At 46.0% G+C, this 26,368-nt stretch overlaps 1 protein-coding gene across 1 annotated transcript; it reads right to left on the bottom strand.

Annotated features, from left to right (window-relative positions):
- Nucleotides 1–23,797: 23,797 nt before the first annotated feature.
- On the bottom strand, nucleotides 23,798–25,690 carry LOC130138174 (NAC transcription factor 29-like). Its single transcript, XM_056311390.1, has 3 exons — nucleotides 25,190–25,690; nucleotides 24,303–24,509; nucleotides 23,798–23,851 (listed from the first exon to the last, which is right to left on the bottom strand). Exons 1-3 carry the CDS (start codon nucleotides 25,688–25,690, stop codon nucleotides 23,798–23,800), a joined length of 762 nt encoding a protein of 253 aa, XP_056167365.1.
- Nucleotides 25,691–26,368: the final 678 nt, after the last annotated feature.

Raw genomic sequence — 26,368 nt, forward strand, 5'->3', positions numbered from 1 at the left:
TTTGATTGTCAATCAATTAAACTGAGATTGAGACAACCAAAACTTTCCTTCTGTGAAATCCATACCAGATCACTAGCTGTTATGTTTCGTTCTGAGTTCTGCGTCTGAACAAATTCTACGTCTGAATAACTTCTACGTCTTTATCTCAGAACTAAGATTATGTGGGTCTTCAACTTCTTATTTTGCCAGTTTGTAAAGTCTGAAAACTTCCTTCTGAGTTTTCAGAATATATATATATACCTGGAATAAAATAGTTCAGAATAAGTATCAGATTTACAATAACATGGAAGGTTTTGTCAACTTCAAAATCAATAAGAGTTTTCCTCAACAGACACTGTTTGGCCGGTTACCAAACAGCCCCTAGGTGTCAAAACTCATAAATACATCTGCCTGTCTACGCCTTGTTTGCCGCCACTAACCCGTGCATTCGTGATGTTTATTTTCAGCACTTTGATTGTTTTCCTTTCTTTTATAAACCCGTGCATTTAAGTCTTTGAATTTCCCAAGTGCATCCATTTAGCAAAGCCCATTTTGATAAGTGATCTAAAGAGCACTGGACTTCATGAGATGTTGGCCCATTTTTCAAAAGACCCGATAAAAGTGCATTGGACCTTAACGTGTCATTTGGCCTCATCTTCCTAAGTGAACTTTCCATCCGATAAATGTAAGGCCTATTTTTTAAGAGTACATCGGCCTATCCATGATTCATAATGCTCATCCTCTTTCGAAAGTTCGTTAGGCTCTCTCATCTCTTTTGATTTAAAACCCAATTTTTTATAAAAATTCTAAGATAGCGTTTGAATTTTCTCAAAACAAGTAAAGCTTATTTTTGAGATTACATAGAGTCTTCACATATCTAGTTGGGCTTTTAGTCCATTCAATAATATTATGATTTTATAAAAGCCCATTTCCAAAATCTTTCCCAAAGCTACATAGGACCTAGGGGTAAGCGGTTCTAGGTTCCGCATAGATTCTACCTGAAACCTGTAAATTACCTGTGGGAACAGGTTCTTCATTTTTTGAAATCTGAAACCTACTATGTATTCTTTGGAACCTGGAACCTACCCTATCACAGGTTCTTGGGTCAATCCAGGGTTTACCCAGTTTCCACATGTATTATTAATTGATCGATTGCAGTGAATCATCATCTTTAATGACCTCTACTTGCTGTTACAATTAACTTACCATAACTTATATTTATACATACAAAGAATATGAAACATTAACAAAGTAAAAATCTCAATCATAAAACGGATGTCCATACTAATGTTTCCATATTATATACCCATCATCAGACGCCATGAAATATCGCAGGATCACGCGAGGATATAGACCAAGAAAAATACAAAACCTCGTTATAGATTCCAGATTCTACCAACCTAGAACATGGAGCCAACCCATCGAAACAGGTTTCTCAATTTTTGGAATCTAGAACCTACTCTGCATACCTTGGAACCTGAAACCGATAGGTTCTCACAGGTCAAGTTCTCAGGTTCCAGGTTCTACCTGGAACCATGCTCACCCCTAAAATTTGGACCTTTGTGGATTTCACAATTGGTGAAACTCACTATTCATTCCGTCTGAGTACACTTGGCTAGTCAAACGAATTGACATGGTTATCAAAGCTTCTATGATGATTTCATTATATAACAAAATCTTGGCAAAGGATGCATCAAAGCACTAAGTCTTTGATGCAATATGCAAAATTCATCTGAGGCCCACAGTGGATAGATGGATAAACGTCTAGAAGATTGAAGATGAAGATGATGAGAAATCCGAAACTGTTTTGAGAGACAACCTGTAGGAAGGAGTGAGTACAGGCACGAAGAGGAAGGCACTTGTGCCTATATCAACTGATGAGGAGGAGGACAAGATAGCTGAGACTATAACAAATAAGGGGGATCCTTTGAAAAGAATTGATGTGGAGGAGAGTCAATTTGAAATTGCTGAACTGAAGGAGGGCATCAAGGGCTTAAAGGAATCAATGGTAGAGATTGCTGAATCGCTACATTCCTTAAAGGAGGACTTTGGGTATTACGTTGTTCGAATTGAGCAATCCAAGCATTCGCTGAAATGTTTTGATCCACTTCAATGTTGACACCTAAATTTCAGCGCATCATTTAGTGATTAATTGCATAGAAAATTAGGGATTAAATTTTAATCCCTGAACAAAAATATTACAAATCGCATAGCATAAAGTTTAGGTTCATATAGATTAACTGCATTTCGCATCGGATCGGCGGTGGTAAGCGAGCTTAAAATTCATCACGTAAATCGAGCTCGGGCACCGAACTAGACTCGGCTCACTCGGAAAGCATGAGCCGAAAATCACATACAAAAGGGCTTGGTTGTCTTAATTTGAGCTTAAATTAGCCCATTATGCTTAATTAAAGAAAAGCCCAAATTAATTCAGCCCACTTAGAATTAAATTAAAGCCTAAACCTAAGCCTATTAGGACTAGAAAGCCCGGCTAATTGACCTAGGTTTACATTATAAATATATGTTTATGTCTCATAATCGGGGGGCAACAATTGAGAGAAACACAGAGAGGGGGCACCCAATTCATACACACGAAGAGAGAGAAGCAGAGGAGTCGTGTGGCCATTAGAGAGAAATCGTGAGGTGGGCCTTTTCTTTGGGGGGATCTGATCACACACAAACACAGGGAGAAAACAAGAGAAAAAAGAGAGAAGAGGGGTGCTTGCGGCAAGCTCTTCCTGGTCACGCCTTGCTCCTGCACCTCCGCCGTTTGACGCTAACATCAGCCAGTCGTGAGCCTCAACGGTGATCCCTTGCTGCTTTGTGCTGTCCTTGCTCCACGACATTCGCTCCACCGTGGACGCCTGCACCCAATCGAGACGCTCCCATCCCGAAGCCCCGTTGACGACCAGCTGCTCCAATCCGACGATTCCCTTTATTGCTGCTGCTGTTCGTGAGTCGTCTAAATCGTGGAGATCCCCCGCTGCACTTCCAGGCCACGACGTAGCTTTGCATTGTTACGGAGCAGCAAACCCAGCGAGTCACTGCGGCTGCCGGACCTTCTTTTCACGATCTTAGAATTTTCTTTTATTGCAGGATGGTTTGGGTCTTGCTGGGAGTCCAATAAATTTTCTTGCAGCACCGTGAGTAACACTCATCACGGTTCCCCCCGACTTGCCACCGAAAGAAGTCCACACTGCAAGATTTTCCTTCCTTGGCCGAGAACCACCGAACCAGTAAGCTTCACACCGCCAAGCCACGGAGACAACAACGTCGAAGGAAAAGTCAAAGAGGGAGCCAAGTGGTGGAAGTTGATTGAAGGACTTTGATTACAGCTCAAAGGAAGAGCACGTTCTGCGCACTAAAGGAAGATTCCAAAAGGGCACATCTCCACTACAAAGCCATCACCCCAGCTTACGGCCAGTCTTGCACGGCGCTGTTGTTCCTGCTGTCTTGAGCGCCCACGCCATTGTCGTCGTCCCGACGTGAGTCGCGGACTATCCCGCCGTTCACGCCGCCGCCCCCGACGCACCGCCGATCTGCAATTCCGATCCGCTACAGATTCAAATTAGGAAAGAAATCTGCAAATCAGGTAATTATTATATCCCAATTTGATTCGAATATTTGGTTGCCTAATTTGTGCTTATTGATATCTAATTTTGCATATTTGGATAATAAGCATTATTTCAATTAGGATTTTATTTCCTTTTTTTTGAAATCTTGGATATCTATTACTTTTCAAATTTGGATAGAATTTAGAATTTTCAAAATCTTTTGAATATATCTAAGATATTTAAGATATCTAATTTTTTTCAAGATGTGATCGATTAGGAAAATTTCCTAATCCGCAACCGCACACGTGGAAATAAATCTATCTATCAGTCTTTAGATAGAGTTATTTCCATAGCGGGTATTTCGAATTTTAGGATCGATCTGTCAGGCTTCAGATCGAAACTTAATTCGAAAGATTTAGCGGTTATATTTTTTACTTGATTTTAATTTCGAATTTTGATAAAAAAAAATGCCAAAAAGATTACTCTAGAATAGGTTAATTTCTTTAGTTTAAAATTGCATGTTTAGATAATTGACATTTTTACACACAAAAGGGCTTGGTTGTCTTAATTTGAGCTTAAATTAGCCCATTATGCTTAATTAAAGAAAAACCCAAATTAATTCAGCCCACTTAGAATTAAATTAAAGCCTAAACCTAAGCCCATTAGGACTAGAAAGCCCGGCTAATTGACCTAGGTTTACATTATAAATATATGTTTATGTCTCATAATCGGGGGCAACAATTGAGAGAAACACAGAGAGGGGGCACCCAATTCATACACACGGAGAGAGAGAAGCAGAGGAGTCGTGTGGCCATTAGAGAGAAATCGTGAGGGGGGCCTTTTCTTTAGGGGGATCTGATCACACACAAACACAGGGAGAAAACAAGAGAAAAAAGAGAGAAGAGGGGTGCTTGCGGCAAGCTCTTCCTGGTCACGCCTTGCTCCTGCACCTCCGCCGTTTGACGCTGACATCAGCCAGTCGTGAGCCTCAATGGTGATCCCTTGCTGCTTTGTGCTGTCCTTGCTCCACGACATTCGCTCCACCGTGGATGCCTGCACCCAATCGAGACGCTCCCATCCTGAAGCCCCGTTGACGACCAGCTGCTCCAATCCGACGATTCCCTTCATTGTTGCTGCTGTTCGTGAGTCGTCTAAATCGTGGAGATCCCCCGCTGCACTTCCAGGCCACGACGTAGCTTTGCATTGTTACGGAGCAGCAAACCCAGCGAGTCACCGCGGCTGTCGGACCTTCTTTTCACGATCTTGGAATTTTCTTTTATTGCAGGATGGTTTGGGTCTTGCTAGGAGTCCAATAAATTTTCTTGCAGCACCGTGAGTAACACTCATCACGGTTCCCCCCGACTTGCCACCGAAAGAAGTCCACACTGCAAGATTTTCCTTCCTTGGCCGAGAACCACCAACCAGTAAGCTTCACACCGCCAAGCCACAGAGACAACAACGTCGAAGGAAAAGTCAAAGAGGGAGCCAAGTGGTGGAAGTTGATTGAAGGACTTTGATTACAGCTCAAAGGAAGAGCACGTTCTGCGCACTAAAGGAAGATTCCAAAAGGGCACATCTCCACTACAAAGCCATCACCCCAGCTTACGGCCAGTCTTGCACGGCGCTGTTGTCCCTGCTGTCTCGAGCGCCCACGCCATTGTCGTCGTCCCGACGTGAGTCGCGGACTATCCCGCCGTTCACGCCGCCGCTCCCGACGCACCGCCGATCCGCAATTCCGATCTGCTACAGATTCAAATTAGGAAAGAAATCTGCAAATCAGGTAATTATCATATCCCGATTTGATTCGAATATTTGGTTGCCTAATTTGTGCTTATTGATATCTAATTTTGCATATTTGGATAATAAGCATTATTTCAATTAGGATTTTATTTCTTTTTTTTTGAAATCTTGGATATCTATTACTTTTCAAATTTGGATAGAATTTAGAATTTTCAAAATCTTTTGAATATATCCAAGATATTTAAGATATCTAATTTTTTTCAAGATGTGATCGATTAGGAAAATTTCCTAATCCGCAACCACACACGTGGAAATAAATCTATCTATCAGGCTTCAGATAGAGTTATTTCCATAGCGGGTATTTCGAATTTTAGGATCGATATGTCAGGCTTCAGATCGAAACTTAATTCGAAAGATTTAGCGGTTATATTTTTTGCTTGATTTTAATTTCGAATTTTGATAAAAAAAAATGCCAAAAAGATTACTCTAGAATAGGTTAATTTCTTTAGTTTAAAATTGCATATTTAGATAATTGGCATTTTTAATTCCGAATTTCATTAAAGAAAAAATACAAAAAAAAATAATATGCCCGTCATTAGAAATAGATCACGTCGTCGCATGACATATAGTTTGCATGTTAGGTTGCATTAATCACATGTCAATTTTTGCACGTCATTACATATAGGTTAGCTTTCATTTAAATAAATAAAAAATCAAAAAAGAAATTTTCTGCACCTTTGAACTCTAAGTCAGGATTTATCAAAATTGTCCAATTGAGTATTTCTCTTGAAATTGGTACCGAAAGGGCGTTAGGGAATCTAGCGTAACCAAGTCCCCGAATTTATAATTTCTGGTTCGCAGAAATAAAATAGTACTCCCGCTATTCTATTTAGGTTCTAAATCAACCTACCTTAAATGATTAGTGGCGACTCCCATTGAAAATATTTGCATGCTCACAATTGGACCTAAGTTGCAATTTGGTAGAGTTTGGGAGAACTCGAGCTAGGTTAGTTAATTTAATTGATCTAGTAATCCATTAGCCTAAGATCGAAAACCCGAATTTTTTAGGTCGCGACATTCAAGACTGCCTTGATCTTTCGTTCCTATCAAAATTTCCCTCTTCGTCACAAAAGAAGAAGAGAGTTTGAATGTTTGATGTTTGTTGTTTTGAAATATGTTTATCTTTTTGGACTCTATATGTATGATTGCTGACTTTTTGGGATGATAAATGGAAGGAGTTATGTTTGACCATTCTTATGTTATATTATGACATAAAAAGGGAGAACTATCGGATATATGCAGATGCTGAAATAAGCAGAGGAACATAGTACATGCATTGACATTTGCCGGAAAATTCATGAAGATCAACAACTAAATAAGACAAGGGAAGCATACTTGAAGCATATCAGAACGTAAGCTTTCATTACTTACTTTTAAAGTTAGTCTTAATAGCTTTCATAATGGATGAAATCTCAAAGTTAGCACTAATAGCTAAAATTAACCTTAACAGCTTTCACATGATGACCTCATTCTCTTTTTTTTAATCAGAAAGCTATTTCTAAATAGAAGATCGAGACAAACTTAAATCATATCTAAATTTTTATGCTTTTTTCAACAGTCTCAAGCTATTATCCGATCATATCAACTTTTGGAGACTATGTCAATTGGTTGCCGATGCTCAAACATTCATTATTTTCAAAGCTTGATAAGTAATTAAACTTTATTTTATTTGCAATTTCAAATCTCAAATAATTTATATTTATTACATCTGCATATTCAAAGTTAGTTTTGTCATCATAAATAGGAGATTGATGACAAAAACATCTAATTATCATTATTTCTCAATAAAAGTAGATGTAGTTTTATTTCAGGAAGCGCCAATATATATGATGCTCTATCACCATTGATGAAATCCAGAGTATAAAATGGGAAGACTCGTGGAGATTGGATGAACCTTGATAAAGGGTGAAGAAGTTTGAGATTGTAATATTCTTACGGTGTTGTAAGCGTGAAGTTTTACACTTGTGTTATACTCTTTTGAGAGTTCTTGTCATTGATTGTAATATGATTTCAGGAATATACGAGTTTGTAGCAATGCTTGAGTTTTGATAACCTAATCTATCAACTTTGGGGAGAAGCAATACATACTACGTTGTAACTGCTCAAGAGATTACTCGTAAATTTCAGCCAACTAATAGCTGTTAGTTTGAGAGTAGACGTATGTTTGGTTTAAAACAAACTATAAATATTTATGTGCATCGCTTTCTATCTCTTTACTTATTATGTTACTTATCTGATAGAAACATATTGCACAAGATACCATCATTTTATTTCTGCATCTATCAACCTGTTCTTGCATATATTAAACTTGTCTTATTCCACGAAAATTGTTGAGTTTTCATTAATCAACCTATACACCCCCTCTCGGTTGCATAATTAGCCACAACATCATGGACGTCAAGTTTTTGAAAAAAAAAATCTTAAAATTTGACAAATTATCTTGAAGTGTGAGTTCTCAGCAAATTCTGATACATATGAACCATAACCTTATCAACCCGGCAAATGGAAAAACGACGTTGCTAGACTAGAGTGAAACCATGTCATATTCGTTTGCTTGCCTTGTCCAAGCAAAGCCACCACGTCGCATTTTCAATGGCCGTCCTATAAGGAGTAGTGGCTAAAGGTGTTTTTGGATCTTCGGTACAAGTTTGGAGTATTAACAATATGAATAAAAAGGGCAAAAGCACACCAGAAGTGCCACAACTTGTGTACGGCGATCACTTTGGTGCCATAACTTTTTTTCGGATCACTTTGGTGCCAACTTTTTTTAAAAACGATCATTTTAGTGCCAATGCTGACGTGACTCGCGGAAATCCGATGTGGCGCTGACACGGCTCGCCGGAGAGGTCCAGTCAGCATTAAAAACCAAAAACGACGCCGTTTAGCCCTCTGACGTGTACTTTTTTTAAAAAAAAATTATATTAAATAAATAAATAAATAAAGGCTGCAGCAGTGGCGAGGAGCCCTCGCCGCTGCTGCCGCCAACCCACCACCGCCGGGAAGGGCTGCGGTGGTGGGCGCGGTGGTCGGCGAGGGTCGCCGGCCCACGGCCGGGGACCGGCGACCCTCGCCTTGCCCGGCGGGGTCGCCGGCCCTGGCCGGGCCGCGACCCTCGCCTCGCTCCAGCCGAGGGCCGGATCCGGCGAGGCGAGACCTCGCCGTCACCGGGTCGCGATGGCGAGGTCTCGCCTCGCCGGATCCGGCCCCTCGGGCAGGCGAGCGGGTCGCCGGGCCGGCCGGGGCCGGCGACCCTCGCCGACCACTGCGCCTACCACCGCCTGTCCTTCCCGGCGGTGGTGGGTTGGCGGTAGCAGCGGCGAGGGCTCCCTCGCCGCTGCTGCAACCTTTTTTTTTTAATTATTATTATTTTTCTAAAAATTAAAAAATTCGAAAAAAAGCCACATAATTTCCACGTGTACAAGTCAGACCATTTTTTTTTAATATAAATGCCAGGTCAGCTTTTTGGCCGGAATTTTGGCCGGAGTCACTAAAGTGATCTATTTTCCTCCGACTTGGCACCAAAGTGATCCGAAAAAAAAAGTTATGGCACCAAAGTGATCGCCGTACACAAGTTATGGCACTTATAGTGTACTTTTGCCGAATAAAAAGGTTTAGGGTATTGTTGTCACAATGGACAAAGTCTAGGGTTTTTGTGGTAGATGGAGGGTATTTTTGTCAGCCTTGTAAAAGTTTGGGGTAGAAATGGCCACGGTTCAGGAACCACCGGTTCCGGTTCGAAACCGGCGGTTCCGGTTCTGGGCTGGTTCCGATTCCGGTCCGATTCCGGTCCGGTTCTGGTTTCGGTTCCGGTTCCTACCGGTTCCGGCCGGTTCCGGACCTGGAGTGTCCGCTGCTCAGGAGCCGATTGTACGGGTGCATCGAATCCGGTGGCGGGATGGCGCGTCGGATCTTCTTCTTCTTCTTCTTCTGCTACTCCTCCCTCGCGCGCTCTCTTTCCCGCTCCCCGGATCGTCACATCGCCGGCGGAGCTGCCGTGGATTCTCCGATGATGGCCCGATTTCGATTCTCTCGCGCTCGCGTGCTCCTGAGTTTCGATGCTTCGTTGTGGTTTGGAGAGAGAGAGAGGGAGGGAGGGACTTCCGGAACTGGAGGAGACCGCTGTTGGTGTCGCGACAAGGTGGAGGTCGTGGGGGCTGAAGGTTTATGGCAGTAATGAAGATGGCGTTGGAAGTTCCAGTTATCTTTTTATTTTTTTTTTATTTTTGCCCGTTTCCAAGGCAGCCTGCAAAGGCTGCCCTGGCAACGGGCCGCAGAGGCCTGCGGACGTGCGAGCCCTGCTTGCAGGTTTTTTTAAAATTTATTTATTTAAAATTTTAAATTTTTTTTTTGGAACCGGGCCCGGAACCGCCGATTCCGGGCCAGTTCCAAAATTGCTGGAACTGGAACCGGGCCCGTAGGCCACGAGCCGGTTCCGGTTCCGAACCGCAGGCCCAGTCAACGGGTCGGGCCCGGGTTTGACCGGGCCGATTCCGGGCCGAAACCGGCCCGTGGCCATGACTAGTTTGGGGTATTGGTGACATGATTTTTTTTTTTTTGGTATTGGAATCACAATGAGCGAAGCATAAGGCTTGCGGTGGTAGACCCTCTGTCATATTAGTGCAATTTTGGAGGTTTTATTATCACAAAAAAAATCGAGATATTGATGTCACATTTGACATAATTTATGATTTTTTATAGTATTTTTTTTCGTATTTCGATTGTAAAATATCATTAGGCATGTAGATCCATTATATCAATTGCTCCGTTCGCTCAACTTGACATAAGTTTAGGGAAGATTCATGCGACGTTGGACAGTTCAACAATTGGCATTGCCTATTCCGTTTATTATTTCCTTTGAAGTAACAAAATACGAAAAGGTAGTACTTAAGAAAAATACAGTTTATTACTATTTTATATTTCTTATGCTTTAAACCACTGCAGAAATAAAAATTGTTCATATACTCATATTCAGTTTTACGTTTTGATGAGAAATTTCCATTCAGATATTCGAAATTTTTTAAAAATATACTTACAATTAGATAATTTTTTTTATATGGTGGAGTTGGCTTTCTTTCTTTTTTTCTTTTTTTTGGCTAAAAGTGGAGTTGGCTTTCTTACTCGCGAATGATTATGTCCATATCCAGTAAACATGTAGATTGCCATCATAGATTGATCACACACGTATGATTCATGTTGTGTCATTTTCAGTTAACATAACAGATCAATCATGAGAAAGTACTCTTAAGTTGGCTCCTTTGTTATATGGCAACTCCTGTTTCAGATTCACTTCCCCCAGAAAGATCAAACCCGAGATAATATTCTAAGTTGGCTTCTTTATCTGGCAAGTAAATGATAATGCTCTTAGATATGGCAATGTTTTAAATCAATCAATATGTGAACAAATTATCGTACTTGGTCAAAGAAATATTAGAGATGATTCTATTGTAAAGCTGAGATTGCCATTTATATCGGACTATATATCCTGCTATTTATTTATTTTGCATATCTATTATCACTATTTTGTCATTTTAATTGGGGGCTGACTTGGACTACTATTCTAGGGTTTCTCCTTCGTGATATTTGAGATGCGTAGAAGGAACCAGGGTGTGACATTCCGAATTTTGGCCCATTTTTGGGATTTATAAAACGCGTAATTTGTCAGTGTGCTTATAGTAAAATCTCGCCCGGGAACTGATCACTCCCGGTTATCATTTTAAATTAGAGATTTCGCTAGAATCGCACTCGATCGAATTTGGCCGTTATTTAGACCCTGAACTTGGCAGTCGATTTTCGGGAGTTTCAGGACGAAATAAATTTGGACGGTGTCGATATTATTGTGGCCAGCGTCGGTATGACCTGGAATATATGAAAAGTGGAATTTCTATCGGGTGCGGATTTGGACTGGTAGACCTCCCTCGTGGTGTGTTTTGAGTTATTTTATTTTGGCCATTTGTCCTATAATATTAATTTGGATTTTTGCGGACCGTTAGATCGTTTTACGAATTTGAACCGTGTCCGTTGGATCGCGCTCGAGTGCGCGTTGGCTTTTTGGCTCTCTTCTGTCTCCTCTCTCTCCTCTGCGTGCCCCACTTACCGCGCACGTTTCCCCCCTACTTGCGTCCCATCTGCCCATGCCCATGCAGACCAACCCCCCCTGACACACTCTCTCTCCTCTCTCCTTCTTTCTCTTTTCTTTTCCTTCCTTCTTCTTCCTTTTTCTCCTTCTTCCTTCTTCGTCTTCGGCCCGACTGGTTCCATTCCTACTTCTGCTCGCCGACTGCAACCACCGTCGGTCGCCTCGTCGCCTGGCCGTCACGCGTCGCCGTCGCCAGCTCGGCCGCCGCGCCGCGCCGCGCCGCCCGATCAGCCGCCCCGTCACCTGGTCACTCTCCTCCCCGACTCCCGTCCACCGCAGCCTCCTCCCCACCTCCGCGCCGCCGCCGACCGCCCTCCGCTCCGCCCGACGCCGCTCCACCAGCCGCCGTCTCCCTCGTGTCTTCGCCGTACCGCAGCGTCGCTCGGCAGCTCCGTCCTGACGCTGCCTTCCCCCCCCTCCCGAGCGCGCGAGCCTCGGCTCGCCGCCGCTCGCCGCCGTGTACGGCGAGCCCCAAACCAGCCGCCCGTCCGTCCGGCGCCCTCCCTGGGCCGCCGCCCGACGCCCGAGTGTCATTGTCGTCACCGCCGAGCACCCCCGCCCGCACCAAACGCCTCGGCCCAACCTCTTCTTCTCCCCGTTGGCTTTCCGACGTTTGTCGCCGCCGCATTGTCGCTTCAGCCGGCCGGCTGACGCCACCTGACTCGACCCAAGGCCGGCCGCGCCGTGCCGCTCCGTCGCCGCCGGTTCGCCCCTCCGCCTCAGCCCGATCTCTCTCTCTCTCTCTCTCTCTCTCTCTCTCTCTCTCTCTCTCTCTCTCTCTCTCTCCCTCACCCTCATCCCGGCTGACCTCTCCCTCTTCAGTTCGCCGCCGCCGCGCCGCCGCGCCGCCGCCGCTCCGGTCGCCGCCCAGACCAGCTAGCCGGCCGGCCCCGGCTAGCCGGCCGGGGCCGTGGCCAAGCGGCTCGAGCCGGCTCCGGGCCGTAGCCAAGCAGGCTTAGGCCCGGCCGGGCATGGCCGAGCTCGTCCGGCGCCGTGCCGTCCGACCGGGCGCGTCGCCCATCCGACCCCGGGCGCGTCGCCCGTCCGTTCGCCGTGTGCCCCACGGCACGCCGCACGGCCATCGCGCCCGCGCGCCGGGCACGCCGATCGGCCATTGTGCCCGCGTTGGCCGGCCACCGCGCTGTTGGCCCGCGCCGCGCCAGTCCCAGTCTTGTTCACCCGGGCTATTTTGGGCCCGGGCCAAACTTAGGTAAGTGACTTCCTAAACCCTACCTAGTACTTTGGGTATTTTTAGACTTGTTTAGGATGCGATTAGTATCGGGTTAGGAATTAATTTAGGCGTGGGCTAATTAGATTGAGTGTGCCCAATTTATGAATTATTGTGGTGATAGTTGTGTGGCTAATTTAGTGATTGACTGAGGTAAATAGCATGACTGAATTGTCGTGGCGCTCGTGGGTGAATTGGAATCAATTGAATGTGTTGACATGAATGTCGGGTCGGTGGGCCGATGTAGGGAGCATGAATTGAGTTGACTGATGTGGCGTGCTAGATCGACATTGGTGAAAGGGTGGTGATTGAAATTGATTTATATGACTAAGAGCATGGTGAATTTTGTATTGTGGTTGTCTGGACACACTTGGGTGATATTTGAACGTGTGAATGTCATGAAATTGATTGAATGATGTGGCGTGTATGCTTGACAGAGCCCGGATTGATCGGAGGGCTGACCTGTGGGGTGTTGACCCGGGTCGTGTGAAAGTTTGTTTTTTGAAAGGTCCTGTGGGGTGTTGACCCGGGACAGAGCCCGGATTGATCGGAGGGCTGACCTGTGGGGTGTTGACTCGGGTCGTGTGAAAGTTTGTTTTTGAAAGGTCCTGTGGGGTGTTGACCCGGGACAGAGCCCGGATTGATCGGAGGGTTGACCTGTGGGGTGTTGACCCGGGTCGTGTGAAAGTTTGTTTTTGAACGGTCCTGTGGGGTGTTGACCCGGGACAGAGCCCGGATTGATCGGAGGGCTGACCTGTGGGGTGTTGACCCGGGTCGTGTGAAAGTTGTTTTTGAAAGGTCCTGTGGGGTGTTGACCCGGGACAGAGCCCGGATTGATCGGAGGGCTGACCTGTGGGGTGTTGACCCGGGTCGTGTGAAAGTAAAAAGGGTCCTGTGGGGTGTTGACCCCGGACAGAGCCCGGATTGATCGGAGGGCTGACCTGTGGGGTGTTGACCCGGGTCGTGTGAAAGTTGGATGGATGCGCATGTGAAATGTGTTTGGGTTGAATTGGATGAACGTACGTGTGTATGGCGCTCGAATGATTTTGATGTGTTCATTGACTATTATTGCATTATTATGATTTGACTAATGTGCAGTGTGGGCATGTGATTGGATGGCAAGGTAAGTCCATTTATGTGAATTATATATATGTAATCGGGTAGATTGCATGCTGAACTTGTCTGGGTACGCATTGGCCTACGTGGGGTATAGGGGGTTGCTTATTGAGACTTGTTCTCACGGTTATTATATAACCATTTTCAGATCTGCGACCGTGATTGATTGGAGACGACACCAGGGTATCTCGGGGATGGAGGACGGGTCAAGTTACCCCATATTTTGTGTGCCCCTCTTTTGTATAGCGAAGTAGGATACCCCACCACTATTCCCTTTTGATGTTGTGTATTTGGAATTATTGTTTTGTGCTATCCCTTTGTCATATTTTATTATCTGGGTTGTTTTAAATTCGCTTCCGCTTGCCTTTATCGTTGGGTGTTTCGTTTGGGTCGGCGACGCGTCCTGGGACGTCGCGTTCAATACGACCGTTGAAGGGGTGTCGCGAGCCCGTTGGGGTCCGGGGCGTGACATCCCTGTTGATTTGGTATCAGAGCAAGGTTAGCTCGAATCAAGATGGTCGAAACTGGAGTGATAAGGAGCGATGACTTTGGGGTAGTTAGTTAGGGAGATTTGTGTGCCATGCGTACCCCAGACTGTGTGATTGTGATTTGCTAAGTGATTTTTATGCAATATTATGTGAGGTACAGGTGCGTCAGGACTTGAGGTAAGTGCACGAACTATGTTGGTTGTGATTGGTTGTCGATTGTGATTGGCTGCCTGCTTAGTGAATTATTGTTGTGATTCACTGCCTAGGGCTTTAGACTGGTATAGTTGGCCTAGGTCTTTAATTCCCGAGGGGAATTATAGCAGGTAAGTGAGTGGTGTGACCCTGTGAGTTTGAGCAGTCGAGGTCGAGGTCGAGGTCGAGGTCGAGGTCGAGGTCGAGGTCGAGGTTGAGGTCAAGGTCAAGGTCATGTAGGTCCGCAAGTTAAAGTTGCAGAGGATCCCATAGCGGATGGAATTTTGAGGGCACTCGAGAGAGTTGGAATTTTAATGGGAAGGCAAACTGAGGAGCGAAATGCTACTGTTGCTACTAATGCCACTGATGCTGAGGCCATTATTGTCACCGTTAATGGAAATGTTGGGAATCAAGGTCAAGGGAAAGTTAATGCAGTCAGATAGATGCGTCAGCTGGTTGGAAAATATTTGAAATCGAAACCTCTGAAGTTCGATGGTAAAGGTGACCTTGAGGCTACATTGCTTTGGAGGTATTCGGGTGCACTGGTGAGGAGAAAGTGACCCTGGCTATATATCAACTCTAAGGAGATGCAAAGGATTGGTAAGAGGGCCCCGAAGTGGGATATTTCAGAGGGCATATTTCCAAGCTGGGGTGTCGTTATCGAGGCCTTCAATGGGAGGTACTTTCAGAGAGTGCGCGAGAATAGAAAATGACAGAGTTTCTTCGGCTTCGCTAAAATTGAATGTCAGTTGATCAGTATGAGATCGAGTTTGTAAGGTTGTCTAAGTACGCACCAAGGATAGTCAATGATCGTGTGGATAGAACAAGGAGGTTCTGGGATGGATTGAAATCGGAACTTTGCAATTAGTTAGTACTCTTGTGTCTTAAGGGATTACAATGAGCTGTATGAGAGGGCTCGATAGTTGAAATGGATATGAGTGACAGGGCTGTCGCTTCTGGATCGTGGTACGCGCCGGTTAGGGACAATAAGAACTTGGGAAGAAGTCTATGACAGAGAATCGGAGATTTGTTCCTCTAGTAAGAAAAAAAACTTTGGGAAGTCGAACTACGACTCCAACGCCGCATGTCGGTCTTATGGAAAGAGGCATAGGAATGACTATTGCCAAGGTAGAAGTGGAGCATGTTGTGGATGTGGACAGTAAGGTCACCAAGTGAGAAATTGTTGAACCGACAGGTTAGGTCACTAATGCAATCGCAGCGACAGCAGGTAGGACATTAAGCGAGAGCTGCCTCGCAGATTTATCAGAATCGACTAAGGACGTAAGGAAAAGTGTATGTTGTGGCTGAGAAGGAAGTGAATGATGCGCCTTGAAAGTCTAGATGCGTTATGGATGGTATTGGGTACAATAGAAGATGATTTTGAAGTTATCGCTTGAGTGGTCATGTAAGACTTATAATTAATCTTATGGTGAATAGGCGCAATCAGTTTACGGGTTTCTGAATTATTGATGATATTCTTGGACGGGTTGGGAATGATAAGTGTGGTTTGGAAATTTCGGATTTTGTAAAGAACCGGGGTGATTTAATTTGGGAGACTGTTGGATTGAAATTGGAGGGATTAAGCCTCGTCTTTGAGGTGTGGAAAGATAACTATCTTGTGATTAACTCGTTGGTTAAGGAGTCAAGGCTAGGGACATAGCCGATGTGTGTAATCTTCCCGATGTCTTTCCTCGGGAATTGCCGGGATTGCTACCTAATAGTGAAGTGGAGTTTGTGGTTGAGTTGGCCCTAGGGACGGAACCAATTTCGAAAGCACCCTATAGGATGTCGCTGTTAGAATTGAAAGAATTGAAGGTTCAAATGCAGGAGTTATTGGATAAATGTTTTATTTGCCCGAGTGCGTCTCCATGGGGAGCGCCAGTGTTGTTCGTGAGGAAAAAGGGCAGGTCCTTGAGGTTGTGCATCGATTACAGGCAGTTGAATTAGGTGACCATTAAGAATTAGTACCCACTACCAAGGATAGATGACCTGTTTGATCAGTTGCAAGGTGCATCGATATTTTCAAAGATCGACTTGAGGACGGATTACCACCAATTGAGGATCAAGAAGGAGGACGTGCCGAAGTCGGCATTTAGGACGAGGTATGGACACTATGAGTTTACGGTAATGCCGTTTGGACTAACTAACGCCCCCGCTGCTTTCATGGATTTAATGAATCGGGTATTCAAGGAATTTTTAGATCAGTTTGTGATCGTGTTCATAGATGATATTCTGGTGTATTCAAAGAGTTCCGAGGAACATGAGGTACATTTGGAAAGAGTTCTACGGACGTTAAGGGAGCATGCACTGTATGCTAAGTTTAGCAAGTGCGAGTTTTGGCTGAACCGTGTAGCATTTCTTAGGCACATAATTTCCGGAGAAGGAATCTCCGTGGATCCGGCAAAGATTGAGGCAGTGATGGATTGGCCGAGACCGACGACAGTTACTGAGGTTCGAAGCTTCTTAGGACTGGCAGGTTACTATAGACGATTTGTGGAAAGATTCTCGGCAATAGCCACTCCATTGACAAGGTTGCTTAAGAAGGAGACTAAGTTTGAATGGACGAAAAAGCGCAAAGAGAGTTTTCAGGAATTGAATATGAGCCAAAGGCGTTGGATGGAATTGCTAAAGGACTATGATTGTGATATATTGTATCATCCCGGTAAAGCTAACCGGGTAGCGAATGCCTTGAGTCGGAAATCGAGCATCGCGCATTTGTTGGTCAAAGAGTGAATTTTATTGGAGGGAGCGCGGAACTCAGAATTTAAGTTCGAGGTAGGACACCTCTCTAGTCTGATGGCGACATTAAGGATTGAACCGGAAGTGCAAGCCAAGATTAAGGCGTTGCAGTCTATGGACCCTGAGATTCAGAAGATTTTGGAGATGGATGCACTAAGAGGAAATCGGACTTCCAAGTGTCCGAGGACGGAATTCTTAAGTTTCGAGGACGTTATGCGTGCCCGATGATTGGGGACTTAAGGAAGAGATTTTGTCGAAAGCTCATAGGAGCAATTACAGTATCCACCCGGGCAGCACTAAGATGTACCAGAACCTCCGTCAACACTATTGGTGGAATGGAATGAAAGTAGACGTAGCCAAGCATGTGGCTAAGTGTTTGACGTGCCAACAAATGAAGGCACAACATTGTAAGCCTGATGGAATGTTGCAACCGTTGGAAATCTCAGAATGGAAATGGGAACATATCACAATGGATTTTGTAACGGGACTGCCGAGAAGCCAGAGGACATGATTCTATTTGGGTGATAGTAGATAGATTGACGAAGTCAGCGCACTTCCTGGCGGTGCGAAAGGACTTCGAGCTAGAAAGGCTGGCAGAGTTATATGTGCGACAGGTTGTTCGTCTTCATGGAGTATCGGTATCAATCACTTCGGATCGTGATCCCCGGTTTACTGCGAATTTTTGAAATAGTCTGCAATCGGCCATGGGGACTAAGTTGCAATTCAGCACGGCCTATCACCCGCAGACGGATGGCCAGTCTGAGAGGACTATTCAGACATTAGAGGATATGCTGAGGGCGTGTGTGTTAGACTTTCAGGGCAAGTGGGAAGAACAGTTGCATTTGGTGGAATTTGCCTACAATAATAGCTACCAGCAGAGTATCAGAATGGCACCGTTTGAGGCACTATATGGCAGGGCGTACAGAACACCATTGTGTTGGGATGAAGTGGGTGAGAGGAGCATCACGGGTCCCGAGTTGGTTCAGCAGTCAATCGAAACAGTTAAGGTGATTCGGGACAGGCTTAAGACCGCTCAGAGCCGTCAAAAGAATTATGCGGACCGGAGACGTAGGCCTTTGGAGTTTCGAGTAGGGGACAACGTATTCCTCAAGGTGTCGCCGATGAGAGGAATGTCACGGTTTGGTAAGAAAGGAAAATTGAGCCCGAGGTACGTGGGCCCATTCGAGGTCTTAGAGAGAATAGGCACCTTGGCTTATCGTCTCGCGCTACTGCCAAATTTATCTCATGTTCATAACGTCTTCCACGTGTCGATGTTGAGGAAGTACGAACCGGATCCGACCCACGTGCTAAATCATGAGGTGGTAGACGTGGACGACAGGGTGTCGTACGTGGAAAAGCCAGTGCGAATTGAGGACAGAAAGGAGCAGGTTTTGAAAAACAAGACGATTCCGTTGGTCGAGGTTGTCTGGGAACATCATGGAACGGAAGGCGCCACCTGGAAAGCGAGAAAGTAATGCGACGTCATCACCCCCATCTGTTGGAGTAGTCGGGTTTGGATTGTAAATTTCGAGGACGAAATTTTTGTAAGGGGGGAAGAGTTGTGACATTCCGAATTTTGGCCCATTTTTGGGATTTATAAAACGCGTAATTTGTCAGTGTGCTTATAGTAAAATCTCGCCCGGGAACTGATCACTCCCGGTTATTATTTTAAATTAGAGATTTCGCTAGAATCGCACTCGATCGAATTTGGCCGTTATTTAGACCACGAACTTGGCAGTCGATTTTCGGGAATTTCAGGACGAAATAAATTTGGACGGTGTCGATATTATTGTGGCCAGCGTCGGTATGACCTGGAATATATGAAAAGTGGAATTTCGATCAGGTGCGGATTTGGACTGGTAGACCTTCCTCGTGGTGTGTTTTGAGTTATTTTATTTTGGCCATTTGTCCTATAAGATTAATTTGGATTTTTGCGGACCGTTAGATCGTTTTCCGAATTTGAACCGTGTCCGTTGGATCGCGCTCGAGTGCGCGTTGACTTTTTGGCTCTCTTCTCTCTCCTCTCTCTCCTCTGCGTGCCCCACTTACCGCGCACGTTTCCCCCCTGCTTGCGTCCCATCTGCCCATGCCCATGCAGACCAACCCCCCCTGACACACTCTCTCTCCTCTCTCCTTCTTTCTCTTTTCTTTTCCTTCCTTCTTCTTCCTTTTTCTCCTTCTTCCTTCTTCGTCTTCGGCCCGACTGGTTCCATTCCTGCTTCTGCTCGCCGACTGCAACCACCGTCGGTCGCCTCATCGCCTGGCCGTCACGCGTCGCCATCGCCAGCTCGGCCGCCGCGCCGCGCCGCCCGATCAGCCGCCTGCAGTCCCGTCGGCCGCCCCGTCACCTGGTCACTCTCCCCTCCCTCGACTCCCGTCCACCGCAGCCTCCTCCCCGCCTCCGCAGCCGCCGCTCGACCGCCCTCCGCCTCCGCCCGACGCCGCTCCACCAGCCGCCGACGCCGCCGTCTCCCTCGTGTCTTCGCCGTGCCGCAGCGTCGCTCGGCAGCTCCGTCCCGACGCTGCCTTCCCCCTCCCTCCCGAGCGCGCGAGCTCGGCTCGTCGCCGTGTACGGCGAGCCCCAGCCGTTGTCCAGTCGTCTGGCCAGCTCCCCAGCGCCGCCCCGACGCCTGAGTGTCGCTGTCGTCACCGCCGAGCACCCCCCCAGCCGCACCAAACGCCTCAGCCAACCTCTTCTTCTCCCTGTTGGCTTTCCGACGTTCGTCGCCGCCGCTCGCTGTCGCTTCAGCCGGCCAGCCTGACGCCACCTGACCCCGCCAGCAGCCGCGCCGTGCCGCTCCGTCGCCGCCGGTTCGCCCCTCCGCCTCAGCCCGATCTCTCTCTCTCTCTCTCTCTCTCTCTCTCTCTCTCTCTCTCCCTCACCCTCATCCCGGCTGACCTCTCCCTCTTCAGTTCGCCGCCGCCGCGCCACCGTCGCCGCTGCGTCGCCGCCGCTCCGGTCGCTGCCCCGACCAGCTAGCCGGCCCGGCCGGCCGGCCCAGCCGGGCCGTGGCCAAGCGGCTCGGGCCGGCTCGGGCCGTAGCCAAGCGGCCGAGCCCGGCCGGGCCGTGGCCAAGCTTGCCGGCACCGTGCCCGTCCGACCGGGCGCGTCGCCCATCCGACCCGGGCGCGTCGCCCGTCCGTTCACCCGTGCGCCCCTCGGCACGCCGCACGGCCATCGCGCCAGCGCGCCAGCACGCCGATCGGCCATTGTGCCCGCGTTGGCCGGCCACCGCTGTTGGCCGCGCCCGCGCCCGGTCCGTCTTGTTCACCCGGGCTATTTTGGGCCCGAGCCGACTTTTCCCGGGCCAAACTTAGGTAAGTGACTTCCTAAACCCTACCTAGTACTTTGGGTATTTTTAAACTTGTTTAGGATGCGATTAGTATCGGGTTAGGAATTAATTTAGGCGTGGGCTAATTAGATTGATTGTGCCCAATTTATGAATTATTGTGGTGATAGTTGTGTGGCTAATTTAGTGATTGACTGAGGTAAATAGCATGACTGAATTGTCGTGGCGCTCGTGGGTGAATTGGAATCAATTGAATGTGTTGACATGAATGTCGGGTCGGTGGGCCGATGTAGGGAGCATGAATTGAGTTGACTGATGTGGCGTGCTAGATCGACATTGGTGAAAGGGTGGTGATTGAAATTGATTTATATGACTAAGAGTATAGTGAATTTTGTATTGTGGTTGTCTGGACACACTTGGGTGATATTTGAACGTGTGAATGTCATGAAATTGATTGAATGATGTGACGTGTATGCTTGACAGAGCCTGGATTGATCGGAGGGCTGACCTGTGGGGTGTTGACCCGGGTCGTGTGAAAGTTTGTTTTTGAAAGGTCCTGTGGGGTGTTGACCTGGGACAGAGCCGGATTGATCGGAGGGCTGACTGTGGGGTGTTGACCGGGTCGTGTGAAAGTTTGTTTTTGAAAGGTCCGTGGGGTGTTGACCGGGACAGAGCCGGATTGATCGGAGGGTTGACACGTGGGGTGTTGACCGGGTCGTGTGAAAGTTTGTTTTTGAAAGGTCCCGTGGGGTGTTGACCTGGGACAGAGCCCGGATTGATCGGAGGGCTGACCTGTGGGGTGTTGACCCGGGTCGTGTGAAAGTTTGTTTTTGAAAGGTCCTGTGGGGTGTTGACCCGGGACCGAGCCCGGATTGATCGGAGGGCTGACCTGTGGGGTGTTGACCCGGGTCGTGTGAAAGTTGTTTTTGAAAGGTCCTGTTGGGTGTTGACCCGGGACAGAGCCCGGATTGATCGGAGGGCTGACCTGTGGGGTGTTGACCCGGGTCGTGTGAAAGTAAGAAAGGTCCTGTGGGGTGTTGACCCGGGACAGAGCCCGGATTGATCGGAGGGCTGACCTGTGGAGTGTTGACCCGGGTCGTGTGAAAGTTTGTTTTTGAAAGGTCCTGTGGGGTGTTGACCCGGGACAGAGCCCGGATTGATCGGAGGGTTGACCTGTGGGGTGTTGACCCGGGTCGTGTGAAAGTTTGTTTTTGAAAGGTCCTGTGGGGTGTTGACCCGGGACAGAGCCCGGATTGATCGGAGGGCTGACCTGTGGGGTGTTGACCCGGGTCGTGTGAAAGTTTGTTTTTGAAAGGTCCTGTGGGGTGTTGACCCGGGACCGAGCCCGGATTGATCGGAGGGCTGACCTGTGGGGTGTTGACCCGGGTCGTGTGAAAGTTGTTTTTGAAAGGTCCTGTGGGGTGTTGACCCGGGACAGAGCCCGGATTGATCGGAGGGCTGACCTGTGGGGTGTTGACCCGGGTCGTGTGAAAGTAAGAAAGGTCCTGTGGGGTGTTGACCCGGGACAGAGCCCGGATTGATCGGAGGGCTGACCTGTGGGGTGTTGACCCGGGTCGTGTGAAAGTTGGATGGATGCGCATGTGAAATGTGTTTGGGTTGAATTGGATGAACGTACGTGTGTATGGCGCTCGAATGATTTTGATGTGTTCATTGACTATTATTGCATTATTATGATTTGACTAATGTGCAGTGTGGGCATGTGATTGGATGGCGAGGTAAGTCCATTTATGTGAATTATATATATGTAATCGGGTAGATTGCATGCTGAACTTGTCTGGGTACGCATTGGCCTATGTGGGGTATAGGGGGTTGCTTATTGAGACTCGTTCTCACGGTTATTATATAACCATTTTCAGATCTGCGACCGTGATTGATTGGAGACGACACCAGGGTATCTCGGGGATGGAGGACGGGTCAAGTTACCCCATATTTTGTGTGCCCCTCTTTTGTATAGCGAAGTAGGATACCCCACCACTATTCCCTTTTGATGTTGTGTATTTGGAATTATTGTTTTGTGCTATCCCTTTGTCATATTTTATTGTCTGGGTTGTTTTAAATTCGCTTCCGCTTGCCTTTATCGTTGGGTGTTTCGTTTGGGTCGGCAACGCGTCCTGGGACGTCGCGTTCAATACGACCGTTGAAGGGGTGTCGCGAGCCCGTTGGGGTTCGGGGCGTGACACAGGGTTTGTGGACCAATTATGCATAAATGGAAATTCAAAGCTTTACTTGATAATACAGTCTAAATTGATGAAATTGGCATATTGGATGATTAATTTTATTGCCTATATATGATCAATCCAGATTCCATCGTAATAGTAGAGTGGGTTTACCATCTCAAGTATGCTCTTTTTGTGGTGATGAAACACTAAGATTGAAAAGCAAAATTTTGGGGTTGATGAATGGTAGCAATCGAGCGAGCAGTTAACTTACTATCTCGATTGAAATTGGATTTGCCGTTTTTATACAACCTAGGGGCACAAAGGGTAGCCGCTCGATTATATAGAAATCCACGAGACACCCTTACAAACCCTATGAACCTTTTTAGTCCAGACCTTCGACATGTGTAATATAATGGTGGGAATAAAACAGGTACCTCCAGTTCCTAAGTTGGAAGCACCCGGCACTTATCCAACCGCGTCAGCTCTATTCACTCACAAGCCATTACTTTTTGCATCTCTCCATGGACATTTTACTTTGAATAGCCTAATTTGGACGATTTCTCTCTAGCAATATGACTCAATTCTCAACTGGATTTTTCTTTTAAGACAATGGAGTCATAGATGGTACGAAATCTCTACTGGACCATAGTTGTTCTGAAAGATTTTCGTACCATACATGGATTTGTGCTTATCATTTGAGTTACTTACCTTGTCATGCCCCACCTAATCAAAAAATGAAAATTAGTAAAACGGGAAAAAATGAACTAATTGCTAATTTCGGCTTTCGTAGTACCCGAGCAAACTAAATGTAAACTAAAGGAAAAGCATGATGTGTGGTATATAATAGAGGTATGTTTTCTCTTGTAGAAATTAACTCGTTCCATTATATACTAGACATCATGCTTTTCCTATAGTTTTCTTTAAATATCTATCAAAGTTTTGATACAAGGAAGTATTACATTTAGTCTTTAAACATCCATAGATCGGCTGCTTGAATCTTATACATGAATGATCATCCGGTGTTTCACAGCGGGCTGAAAAAATCATTCAGCTCTATATAGTCTACCCTTGGAGCACCTGTTGCCAGCGGTGCACCTAATCAGCATGAGAGTTCCCAGCACCATCGCTGCTTCCATGATGATGGTTTACCTGCGCAAGTAGTCGAAAAGGAAATGCGTTCACTTGTCAAATGATGTCGATGCCTTTAAGAACCAAAAAGAAGATCAGAATATCAATAGTGGCCGAATTTTTTTATTAAGCAACAAGGCTCGTACATGTTGCTCTTATCTGCTTCCTTTTTCCTTTTTAACAAAAATTAAACCGAGATATTAGGAAAAAAAATTCGAGTAAGAGAACTTAATGTTGCTTTAAACTTTAACTAAGATAACTGATGATGTAATATGTGTGAAATGCCATCACACGACCAAATTAATCTTCCTGGAGGATGCAAATTCTGCAGAATGCACGCCGAATATCACTGAACTAACCAAGAGATAGCAGGCCAAGTGTCAACGGATGCCTTTCAGGTAAATTACTGTTCTGGCATCCAACAACGAGGAGCATTGAAATGATCGAAGCATGGCATGATATCAAATCTTACCCTACTATTCAGATAGATGGTCTGGTTCAGACAAACAGGAGCAGGAATTTGCCCTTCTGGAACATGGTAATGTATCTCGCTAACCACAACATCCTCACGATTGCCTCCCGGAGCAGCTTCATATGTGAGCACTCCATCATTGCGAGCACTCAATGAGCTATTCCCGGTCCAAGGCTTTGCAGAAAGTCGATAGAGCATGAAAGAAGCCTGCACATCAATAAAAGGGAAAGGTTTAACTTAATGAAGGCAAGGTTCTAGATGTTCTATGGTCATTGAGCATTCTTTGTAACGTGGCGTACTTGTAGGTTCTCTTTTCAAGGTTTTGATTTGAAAGAACTATTTACAAGTACAGACTTGGATTGTGTTCAATATTCATAGTATCAAGACGGTGGTTGATAATAAAATCCAAAGCGTTATAGCTCTTGCAAGTAGTATATCCGGAATTTTGACGTGTAGTTGGGACAATCTAAAAATCTCCCTAGAGAAGTGATCATGATGCATTCCCATTAGAACAACCGAATTTCTGCTTATAAATCATCCAAACGATGCTTAAAAAGCCTCCTGGATTGCACAGATTGTCGCGCAAAATCCTGTCAGACTCGGGAAAATCATTCAACATAACAGGTACTTAACCATGCAAATTGTTATCGAACAAAAATTGGTGCACATGGAATTCATATCACTCTAATAAAACGGGAAAAATTGCTCAAGAATCAGATTCCATATAACAACTGACGATTGGAGAAAGAAAATGCATAAGCCAAACCACAACATACAGACGAAAAATCAACTTGAGTTTTCCACTAATTAGGAGGGAAGCATGCTCATATATGTCAGACTATTAAATAAACTCAAAACAAGAGAAATATAGAATCATCATGAATCACCTGGGCATGGTCAGGCAGGGCAAATTCATGCATCGTCCAATCAGTCCTAACAGCATTGTGAACTGAAGTCCCCATGTAGAAAACAAAGCAGCACTTGGTACCCAGAACTCCACCACCACCACCCACGACAGCATCGTTGCCCCTGCCCCTCATCAGCCAGAACCCGCGGTTCACAGTCCTCATCCCTCTCTGCCTCTCGGCAGGCCCACAAGCTGCTGTGTAGAAGTACCAGTGCCTTGTTGCCTCCTCGGGGCCATACTCGAAGTAAGGATTCTCTGACAACTCCGACGGGCTGTAGCCATACACGTCGAGCTCCTTGATCACGTTATGATCGAAATGGTTGGCCAGGTTGGGGTTCGGGCGGTCATTCTTGTTCACCAGGTAGTAGCGGAAGATCTCTTCATCAGAAGGGAAGAAGCGAAAGCCCGGTGGCAGCACGGGCATCAGTCCCATGTTCTCGAGGTTCTGGTCGTTGTTGGCAGGAATGATTTGGCCAGCCATTGTTATACACGAGAGAGAGAGAGAGAGAGAGAGAGAGAGAGAGAGAGAGAGAGAGAGAGAGAGAGAGAGAGAGAGAGAGAGAGAGAGAGAGAGAGAGAGAAATTTGATGGTTTCAGGCGTTGAGAGAAAGGAGAATGAAGTGAAGAAGAATGAGGGAGCGGAGGCTTTTTATAGGGGAAGAAGAAAGAGGTGTACATTAGAAGCAAACGAGCGAGCAGGCGTATAAGACTGATAGTGTTCTTTCCTTAACGAAAAAGAAAAGGCAAAAAAGGACATTCTTGCCTTGCCCTAAAAAGGCATGCCTTATTTGCTTGTCCAATTTTGGCATGGGTAGCTGGATAGGATGGAGCAGTTGGTCTTGTTCTGTTCTTTTTCTCTTGTTTTGGCAAGTAGGAGGACAGAAATGGCTGTGGCAAAATAAGAAAGAGCAAAAATGGAATGTGGGCAAAAATCTGGACAAAAAGAGAAACAAATTTTTCCTTGTTTTACTACTAGATTATATTGCCATATTCAATCTTATCTTTCGTAAAAAGGCAATTAAATCTAGAGTAATTATCAGACACTGTGATGTAGATAAAGTTTTACATAAGCAATCTTATACGTAATAATAGCTTATTTCAGTTTAATAATAATTTAGTGACTCAATCATAACACTTGTTTTTATCAATAACTTCGACA

The sequence above is a fragment of the Syzygium oleosum genome, unplaced genomic scaffold (assembly GCF_021117445.2).
Source record: "Syzygium oleosum isolate NSW1041296 unplaced genomic scaffold, Sole_v2.1 Sole_v2.05, whole genome shotgun sequence".
In the NCBI taxonomy this organism is placed as follows: Eukaryota; Viridiplantae; Streptophyta; class Magnoliopsida; order Myrtales; family Myrtaceae; genus Syzygium; species Syzygium oleosum.

Bases quoted from the DNA above. Each gene is read 5' to 3' on its own strand.
- LOC130138174 (XM_056311390.1), bottom strand. From the start codon at position 25,690: ATGGCTGGCCAAATCATTCCTGCCAACAACGACCAGAACCTCGAGAAC. The intron at 24,510-25,189 runs GTGATTCATGAT...ATTGATGTGCAG, and splicing joins CCCTGCCTGACCATGCCCAG to GCTTCTTTCATGCTCTATCG. The intron at 23,852-24,302 runs GTAAGATTTGAT...CTACTTGCGCAG, and splicing joins CCATCTATCTGAATAGTAGG to GTAAACCATCATCATGGAAG.